Source organism: Lupinus angustifolius, chromosome LG11 (genome assembly GCF_001865875.1).
Source record: "Lupinus angustifolius cultivar Tanjil chromosome LG11, LupAngTanjil_v1.0, whole genome shotgun sequence".
Taxonomy (NCBI): Eukaryota; Viridiplantae; Streptophyta; class Magnoliopsida; order Fabales; family Fabaceae; genus Lupinus; species Lupinus angustifolius.
The window spans coordinates 17915983-17926168 of record NC_032019.1 but is presented as its reverse complement, the minus strand read 5'-3'; the positions used below and the strand labels follow the sequence as shown (position 1 = coordinate 17926168).

Genomic DNA, 10186 nt, shown 5'->3' with positions numbered 1-10186 from the left:
TGCTTCCTTCTTCTTCTACTTGCCTCTTTTGTGTATGTCTCTTTGCCTCTTCTCTTTTTTTTTTTTTCTGGTTCTCTTTTTTTGTGTCTCTTTTTTACTATTTTTGGCTTATAATAGTGAAGATTAGGGTTAAGTTACCCTAACTTGGTTGGGCTAGGGGGAAAAACCCATTTACCACAACCCTTCAAAATCTGATTTTTGCATTTTAAAAAAAAATACCTTGGTCAAAATGAGGTATTTACACTTAGTAATACATCTTTCTAATAACTTCCCATCATAAGAATTCATTAATCTTTTATACTTAATTTGGAAATTGAAATGTTTATTTTGAAAATAGACACAAAGTCATTCTTGTAAAAGAAAATGTTTTAAAATAACATTTCAAAACCAAAAACTAAAAAATGTTGACCATCTTAAACAAAGAATGTAATATATTGACTATAAAAATTTATAAACAATCATTATTTTGTAAGAATGTATTTAAAAGATATTTTTGTTTATATCTTAAGGGTGTGTTTGGGAGTACCATTTTGGAGATGGAGGGAAGGAAGATGAGGGTTTAGGAGAGGGATTCCCTTCTTTGGGAGTTTAGTGGAGGAGATGGGAGGGTTTTGAAGGATTTTTCAAACCCCCTCAAACCCTCCAAATGCCAAAATACCTAGTTCCCCCAAATTGGGGTGTTTTGGGAGGAAAATAAGCCAAATTACCTAACTACCCTTACTAATATTATTCTATAACATATAATACATAACATACTATTGATTTATTAAAGGGAGAGGGGGGTAAAATAGTATTTTTGTATTACATTAACCCTTCATCCCCTCCTATCTAAATTTCACACTCCCAAACAAGCGAGAGGTTTAGTTGGATTTGCCCTCCCTTCTCCTTCCTCCCCCTTCTTTACCCTCTCATCCTCTCATTTCCTTTCACTCTTAACTCCCAAACAAAGCCTAAGTGTAATATCTATGTATTAACATTATACTGTCAATATATACATATTTTCCTCATATTTTATTTGGCAGATTCCAGAATAACAGGTTTAAGAAATGGAATAGATTTGCATCAATACCCAAACACCATATAAAGTAAACCCTACTCTTCAAAAACCGTCAACCCCACACTAACCCTTCACTCCTCACCCAATCCACAAACCATAATGGCAACAACAACAAAAATACTCTGGCCTTGTTCCTCTACACGTCTCTCCACACTCCTTACCATGCGCCTCTTCTCCACCACAACCACCGCCACCTCTATCATAAAACCACCGCCACTCCCATTTCTCAGCCTCCCCATCCGTCGATCCCTCCTCCCTCTCTCCAATGCCACCACCCGGTTCGGTGGAATAAGGTGCAGAGTGAACCGAGCCGGTGACTCGGCCTATTCACCACTCAACTCCGGTTCATCGTTCAGTGATAGACCACCAACTGAAATGGCCCCACTATTTCCAGGTTGTGATTATCAGCATTGGCTCATTGTTATGGATAAGCCTGGTGGTGAAGGTGCCACTAAGCAGCAAATGATTGATTGCTATATTCAAACCCTAGCTAAAGTTCTTGGCAGGTTGCTCAAAAATCCAATTTTTTTTATTTGTTTTTTAACTTTCCTATTTTGGGTTTATGGCTTTTTGTGGTAACATATGAAACTTTTGAATACCCTTTTGGTTTCTTAATAAGAATGTGTAGCTTTTCAACTTCTTTGAAGTACCATTTTGCGAGTTGAGTTTTGGAAGTGAAAGGGAAGTCCCGGGAGAATTTGATTGTCTCAGAAGCTTTCCTTTACCCTTTCTTCCTTTCCAAAACCCAACTTGCATTGATTTTAGTTTTAGTTTGTTGGGTGTTGTCTTAATTGATTTTTTGTTTTTGTGGAAGAAATATATTTTGAATGTTTGTGTTCCTATGAATGACCAGGGTTTTTTTTTATAAATGTTGGAACTTTTCTATACCCTTTATTTTAATGTGTTTGATGTTATTTTGTGTTTATGATTTTGTTTTTGTATTTATTTTTGTTTTCATTTCTTAATTGAAGTGTTTAATAATGTGATTGAGTTCCCTTTTATTTTTTAAATTGATCTTCAGTGAAGAGGAAGCCATAAAGAAGATTTACAATGTATCATGTGAGAGGTACTTTGGATTTGGGTGTGAGATTGACGAGGAGACATCTAATAAGCTGGAAGGTCTGCGTTACATTCTCTACGTTGATTTGTTGTGGTTATTTTTCTTTAACCTTACCTTTTTTGTTTAAGCTTTTCATTCATCCTGATTAGGGTTGCCTGGAGTTCTCTTTGTCCTCCCGGATTCATATGTCGATCCTGAATACAAGGACTATGGTGGTAAGGATTTAAGGCTTACTTAAGTTAGTTTTCAGGGAATAAATTATCTTGATTTTTTATTCACAATTTCAATGGTGTATATATATTCCTATGTCTAATTTGCTCTGGGAAAATAATCTGTAATATTTTGATCATTTTCATGTTATGCAGTAAATACATGTTATATGATACACATTTCCTTTGTGAATGTTGTAAGGAGCTGTCATTGCTTTGTTTTTCATTACAATGCCAGTCCATCCTGAAAAAGCTAGAATGTCTTACATACAACGTTTAGCTAATAATGTATATAGACTTGCATGAAATGTCTCTCTTAACTGTTCTGTGCTTTATATACTCTGTAGAGATGCAGGTCAGTAAGGGCATATATCGTTTGTCAGATTTTGTATAAAAGCTTTATTGTTTTAGTATGTCCACATCACTGTGTGTATTTTTCTGGAAATTTGTCTATCCACGTGACAGGTTTGCATCCTCTTTAAGTTTTTTGTGTAATGATTCACGATTTATAAACATTTTGAGTTATAGACTTGTGTTCAAAGGGGAAGGGGATTAAGGAAGCTGGTATTTATAACTGTTTAATATAATTAGTCAAGGTTTCTTTCTTTTCCTGTTCCCCTTATCAGCAGCCCATCTTGGCAAAGCTAATAACTCTCTGAACAATGTCTAGTTTTGAATGCTAATGGGCTAACATAGATTTCTCTCCTTCTGTTCTGTTGCTCCACTGATTTATAGAGTTACAGAATCATTGGAGTTGATACATAAAATTACTTGATATTGCCTTTTTCGCCATGCCAATAGTGCTAGTATTTTTTCTTGGATATATAAGTGTTTGTTATTTTGTTCAAAATTCACATATCAATATGATTTTACTGCACCAATGCTATCATTTTAAGGCTCTCTTATCTTTATATTACAATTTTTTAGTTAATGACGCTACCAGCTGGCAGTGATTTGTAGACAAAGAAGTCAGAATTTTTTTCTCTTTTCTATTTGGAATGTCTCTTTAAAAGCAAATGATTGCCATATTACGCTTGTTTTGGACGTGTACTCCTTACCAGTAGTCCATCTTGGCAAAGCTAGTAACTGCCCGAGTAATGTCTAGCTTTGAATGCTAATGGACTGACATAGAGTTTCCCTCCTCCTGTTCTGTTTCACCACATTATGGACTATGGAGTTGCAGAATCATTGGAGCAGAGACATAAAAATCACTTGACATTGCACTGCCTCTTCCCCATGCCAATAATGCCGTTTTTCTTTTCTTTTGTTTATTTTTTGAGAAATTAGTTATTTTAAATAATAAATCATATTTTATTGCATCTTATTACTGCTGATGCAAGTTAGAAAAAAAAATTGTCATGTTATTATTGTTGTTGCCCCTTTTGCAGTTGTGAAACTGTCTTTTTCAACCTATGTTGTGATTATTTTTTATCTACCAATGCCCTCCATTTTGTTTAAAAATACCATGACTCGGGTTAACCATTATTTACAATTTATACTGATGCAGCTGAATTATTTGTAAACGGAGAGATCGTGCAGAGGTCACCTGAGAGACAGAGGAGGGTTGAGCCACAGCCACAAAGGCATCAAGACAGACCAAGATACAACGACCGAACAAGGTATGTCCGTCGCAGAGAAAACACGCGTTGAAGAACCTCCAATTTGTAATAAGCAGAGATGCTATGTACATACTATCCAAGTGTTACATTATGTGCTATTTTACTCTTTCCTGTGGAGACATTCATTTGAAGTTCTGGTTGGTGTGGTAACTGAAGATATTTGTCCTTTGAACCTGAATCAGATGGTCTCTTCTTTGTTATCATTTTCCCATTAACAGAATCTTGGTGATGAATGTTTTGTTCTTTTGCTGCCACTCAAAAAATATATGATGCTATCAGCATCGGGTGTTATTGAGTTTAATGCTTCTATTTCATATCTGATTTTGCCTAAAGATTAGGACAAAAATATTCCAAAATTGTGTTTAATAGTAAATTATGATTATAATTGATTATTAGCTGTTTGAATCTGTTTATTAACTAATATGTTTGTTGAAAAGTAATCTCATTAGTATTTTCATTTGGAATATGTAGAAAGATTTGTTATTTAATAGTAAATTGTGAAATATGGATATTATGGGATTAATGAGCGAGGTGCACTTAGGGGTATGATGAAAATAATCGCAAGTACAATTGAAATTTGAGAGTAAAAATTCAAGGGAAAAAAATCTAATAGCTCAATCACTGACTTTAGATTTTGCATCTGTTTGATGCTGAAATAAAGTTTTCAACAGGTATTTATCAACATGAGCAACGTTTTTTCCCTAGTTATAGATGAACCAAACATGCAATTAGCATGTATTTTCATATGGATTTTGTTAAAAATGATTTACTAAATTCCAAATTAATTATGACCTTGCAACTTAAAATATTACTTTTATTATTATTGTATCTATAAATATCTAAAAAGTAATTATGTAATTTTGTTGGAGGAACAAAATTTATATACTAACATTGTATTCATATTTGATCATTATTAACTCTCTAAAAACAAGTGTAGTTATCGTGTATCAACTTTTACATTAGCAATATATTTGTTATAATTATGCTGTCAATAATAAAAAATTATATTTTCAACTAAAGTCATATGACTTTCTAACTAATTTGTTCCTTGTATTCTATATAATTTTAATTATAAAAGTATTAGTCTACCACATTAAATTAAATTAAGAGTTTAATATTTATATTTTTGTTAGTATAAGATTTTTATACTTTCAATATATCATATACACATATCTTTTTTTTTAAAAAAATGGATAATAATTCATATAGATTTTGGAATAATGGAATATAGTGTAAAAATGAGGACACATATTATATTTTATAATTAAAAAAAGTAGGTTGATATGTCATGTCAAAATGCTAATATTTTGGAGATGATTTTTGTTTTGCTTTACCATCCGATTCTGTCCGAGTCGGAAACATACACAGTTAGAAATACAAATTTATGAAAATATCAATACACAAGAATCATTCCTCCTATTGTCGCCACCAAGAGCCTCACCTCCGTCTTAGTCCCCAACACTCAACTTCAACTTTATTTTCTCGTTTTGCCGTTTTATCTTTTCTGTACAGCAACCACCACATCAATAAGGAGGAGCAAGAGGGCTTAAACCTGTTACTGAATCAGGTCTTATTTATTTCAATTTTCTTAATTATATCATAGCAACACTTCAGAATTTGTTTTTTCTATTCCCCACTTTTTTATCTTCTCTTCCTAAATGTCAAGACCTGTTTCCTCTTCATTTCTACGCCTTACCACCGCAACTCGAATTCGATGCCAATTCACTCTTATGCTTCTAGGTAACATCAATATCTCACACCCTATTTCAATTTTCATTACATTAATTTCCGTAATCAACTAATCCCTGTGTTATGTATCAGGCACTAGTACTTATTCAACCGTGTCAAATTCACAGTCAACATTGGCAATGGACCTTGCTTCACTTGTTCGGGAGCAACAACAGGAGTCTTCTCAGACTAAATCTATTAAGGTTCGGACTCGAATGGAGCTCAAGAACTTTCTCCAACACCGAATCAAAAAGAGGGTTAAGGAACATTACTCAAATGGCAAGTTTCATCATCTCATGAAAAATGTCATTTTTAATCCATTAACACTTTCGGATGCTTATAACTGCATTAGACTCAATTCTAATGTCGATAATGTCCATGCTGATTCCAGCTATGATCGCGATTTCTTACATGACATGGCTGAACAGCTCAGCCAAGGGACTTTTGATGTTAGTGCGAATACGTTTTCTATCTCGACAAGAGGATCGAACAAGGATAAACAACTCCTTGTCCTTCCTAATTTGAAGTTGAAGGTTGTTCAGGAAGCCATGAGGATTGCTTTGGAAGTTGTCTACAAGCCACATTTCTCGAAAATATCGCATGGTTGTCGAAGTGGAAGGGGTCGCACTCTTGCCTTGAAGTACATCTCCAAGGGGGTTGTGAATCCTGACTGGTGGTTCACATTGCTTGTTGCCAAGAAGTTGGATGCTGCTGTATTGGCAAAGATGATTTCGACGATGGAGGATAAGATAGAAGATCCTATTTTATATGATGTAATCCGGAGCATGTTTGATGCACAGGTCCTGAATTTGGAGTTTGGGGGTTTCCAAAAGGGCCATGGTCTTCCACAAGAAGGGGTTTTGTCTCCTATTCTAATGAATATATACCTTGACCTATTTGACAGTGAGTTTTACAGGTTGTCAATGAAATATGAAGCTATCAATGACGAAATCAGTAATGAGAAAGATAGATCTCGCTCCAAGTTGCGTGGTTGGTTCAGGGGGCAGCTTGATGGTATTGAGGAGAATGCCGGTGTCAAGGTTTACTGTTGTCGCTTTATGGATGAGATGTTTTTTGCAATTTCGGGATCCAAAGATTCTGCTGTTAATTTTAGGTCAGAGGTACAAAGTTATTTGAAGAATTCATTGTTGTTGGATGTGGGCCATGAAACCAAGATTTTGCCTTGTGAAGGGCCTCACGGCATCCAATTTCTTGGAACTTTGGTCAGAAGAAGTATTAGAGACAGTCCTGCTGTAAAAGCTGTTCACAAGTTAAAAGAAAAGATAGAGTTATTTACGATGCAAAAAGTAGAAGCTTGGAATTATGGGACAGTTAGAATTGGGAAGAAATGGCTGGGTCATGGTTTGAAGAAGGTAAAGGAATCAGAGATCAGGCATTTAGCTGATAGTAGCTCTCTCCTAAACAGGGTTTCCTATTTCCGTAAGCCTGGAATGAAAACTGACCATTGGTATAAGCACTTATTGAAGATATGGGTGCAAGATGTTCAAGCGAAAAGTGCCAAGAGTGAAGAAAGTATCTTATCTAAGTGTGTTGCAGAACCTGCTCTTCCAAAGGAGCTAAATGATTCCTTTTATGAATTTATTAAACAGTCAGAGAAGTATATAGCTTCTGAGGCTGCTTCTATTCTTAAACTGTTACCAAATAGTAACGGCTCAACAGAGCATGTGACGGCTAAAACTGAGATCATTGCTCCTGTCTATGCCATAAAAAAGCGTCTCCTGAGATATGGATTGACCACATCTAAGGGATTCCCCCGTTCTGCTAATTTGCTTATCACACAAGATACAACAGAAATTATTGACTGGTTTTCAGGGATTGTTTGCCGCTGGCTGAAATGGTACGAAGGTTGTGCTAACTTCAACGAAATAAAGCTCTTGATTTCGGATCAAGTTAGGAAATCATGCATTCGTACTTTAGCAGTGAAGTATCGTATACATGAAACTGAGATAGAAAAGAAGTTTGATGTAGAACTTAGCAGGTTGCCATCAACACAGGACACGGAGAATGAGATGACAAATGAAGCAGTGGATGATTTTCAAGCTTTTGATAATGACGAGGCATTAATGTATGGAATTTCTTACAGCGGTTTGTGTTTGTTGTCTCTAGCAAGAATTGTGACTGAGGCAAGACCATGTAATTGTTTTGTAATAGGTTGCTCATCTTCAGCACCAAGAGTCTATAATCTTCATGTTATGGAAATGCAGAAGCCTCCAAGCTGGACAACTGGGTTTTCAACTTGCATTCATCCAAGCTTAAATAAACGGCGAGTCGGGTTGTGTAAGCAGCATTTGAGGGATTTGTATCTTGGTCATATATCACTTCAGTCCATTGATTTTGGTTCATGGAAGTGAGTGACATCTATTATATCAGAATGGGGTTTGGATTTTGTTCATGGTTTACTTCAATCCATTGATGATGAAGGTACTGTTGAAATTGAGGTGCCAGAAGTTCCTTTTTTCTTCACATTTGCTAGAAAAATGTGGCAAAGTTCCTTCTCTTCTTTGTTACCGGGAACAAATGTGACAAATCATGGTTGAGTAACAATGAGGTTCCCTGCTTGTTCCAGATCTGTCATTGCTGCAGTGACCGTTCAGATTTAGCTGGAGATTGTGGATCCATGACCACAATTGCTGCTATCTGTGTGCAATTTCGAGATTTTTTAGTTCAATTCCTCTTCGCCAAAAAGGTTGTTGTTTACAGAGTAGTTTCTTATTATCAGTTCTTAGTAAGTGATCATCAATTATTTGATCTACTCAAAGTGTAGCATCCTCAGTCGATTTAACAAGTCCCTCATCAAGAACTTCCTGTTCTGTATAATTAGCTTCAAACCATATAAACTTAATTATTACATTCTTTAGAGTTTAGAATGGATTGATATTTGTCTTAGCTTTTGTTCCAATTTTATGAGGTACCAAAGTGTCTTTCATAAGCTTATAGGCATAAATATAAAATGCAGAAGTTATCTGTGGAAGTCAACAACACCAAATTGGCAAGGGACATATTAGTTTTGCAGTTCATAAATCATTTTCAAGCCTCCAAATTTGACCACAAAACTTGTGTTGGCCTTGCAGAGTTAAGGTTTATTTTGATACACATCTTCATAAAGGCATAGCAGACCTTTCTCTTCTAAAACTACAAAACTTATATGTACTAGAGCTTCCAAAGTTACTTGTTTCCTTTCCATTTTCTTTGTTTCGCATTAACATCTTTCTTTGCTGAAATGATAGCCTAGCTGGAAAAACTATTTTTGGGCAAGTCTTTACATATATATAAAAATGATAATTGCAACATTGGAAGCCTTCAACCTCTAAAATCACTTTTAAGCACAAGAATGAGTATGCAGGATAAACGATTCTGTTATTTATATACCTGAAAACTCATACTCCTTTCTTATTTGCTACCATTTATTGATTGTTATTTCCAAAATATAGTGTTATCATCTAACAACTAGTGTAGCCTGGATGTGTAATTTCAAATATGGATCAAATATAGTCCTGGTCTGAGTTATCATGCCATTCTCAACCCCATACTTACTCTTCATCCCTAATCTATAGACCTAGTGCATTTCCTTGTTACACCAACTTGTTAAAAATCCCATTGTATGTTGACTCTTAAACATTATGTTAAATAAAATGCAACAGCTAAGAACATTATAGGTTATCTTTCAACATGCACCAGTTTCACCAAAACAACACTCATTGCTTGATATCATCTGCATGCAAGAGTATTCATCTCGTATTTTATTCCATAGTTACATGTTCCATCATTTAGTCTATGTCTCGTCTAATAAGTACCCCGTACCACATACCATGCACGGAAACCAGAACCATGTAACTATAGCAATAAAGCATTAAACTTCTACGAAGTAGTTGGGGATGGTAAAAACTTATAGCTACACTAGGATTAAAATATTGAACTGCTACAAGAAGTAAAAATAAAAGTGTTCTAGATCCTAGATAAATGAAACCTTGTATTAAGAAGAGAAGATGCTGATTGATCAAGAACTTATGGTTAGTTCTTGAAGGAGAGTGATAGGAAATTAAGAACAAGAATGAAAGCTCTTAGCTATTTTGATAATGATTGAATTGAATGAATTTCTCTTGCATTACAAGAGAAGCATGATGGTGTTTATATACATTCTAACTTCAACTAACTAACTAAATATATACACGTGATCTTTACTAAAGCAAGAAGCTAAAGAACACGTTTCTTGTTATGCAAGTAATGTGCTCTGTTTTGATTGAGTGCGCCTGCACTATGTTTATAAGCCTCGTGCCTGTGTTGTGGCTAAGTCGTGCCTGTGCTGTGGCTGAGTCGTGCATGTGCTGTGGCTAAGCATCCTTGGTCTGGTTAGTCTCATAGCCTCGGTCAGATGGCCCATGTGGCCCATGTCTTGGTCAAGCACCCTGATGACCTTGGGCCTGATGGCCTTGGTTCTGTCTTGGTCAGGAGACTTGGCACTGGCTTGGCCAGGCATGTTGTCTCGGTCATG

At 35.4% G+C, this 10186-nt stretch overlaps 2 protein-coding genes and 1 pseudogene across 2 annotated transcripts in view; 2 read left to right on the top strand and 1 right to left on the bottom strand.

Annotated features, from left to right (window-relative positions):
• Nucleotides 1091-4189, top strand: LOC109361313 (annotated as a pseudogene).
• On the top strand, nucleotides 5378-8593 carry LOC109361348. Its single transcript, XM_019606811.1, has 2 exons — nucleotides 5378-5685; nucleotides 5767-8593. The coding sequence occupies exons 1-2, from the start codon at nucleotides 5604-5606 to the stop codon at nucleotides 8043-8045; spliced, it is 2361 nt and encodes a 786-aa protein (XP_019462356.1). The 5' UTR covers nucleotides 5378-5603; the 3' UTR covers nucleotides 8046-8593.
• Nucleotides 8266-10186, bottom strand: part of LOC109359784 — a 2399-nt gene continuing 478 nt past the window's right edge. The window contains exon 3 of the mRNA XM_019604479.1: nucleotides 8266-8331. Coding sequence (XP_019460024.1) covers nucleotides 8266-8331 — 66 coding nt within the window. The remainder of the gene's footprint in view (nucleotides 8332-10186) is intronic.

Bases quoted from the DNA above. Each gene is read 5' to 3' on its own strand.
- LOC109361348 (XM_019606811.1), top strand. From the start codon at position 5,604: ATGTCAAGACCTGTTTCCTCTTCATTTCTACGCCTTACCACCGCAACT. The intron at 5,686-5,766 runs GTAACATCAATA...GTTATGTATCAG, and splicing joins ATTCACTCTTATGCTTCTAG to GCACTAGTACTTATTCAACC.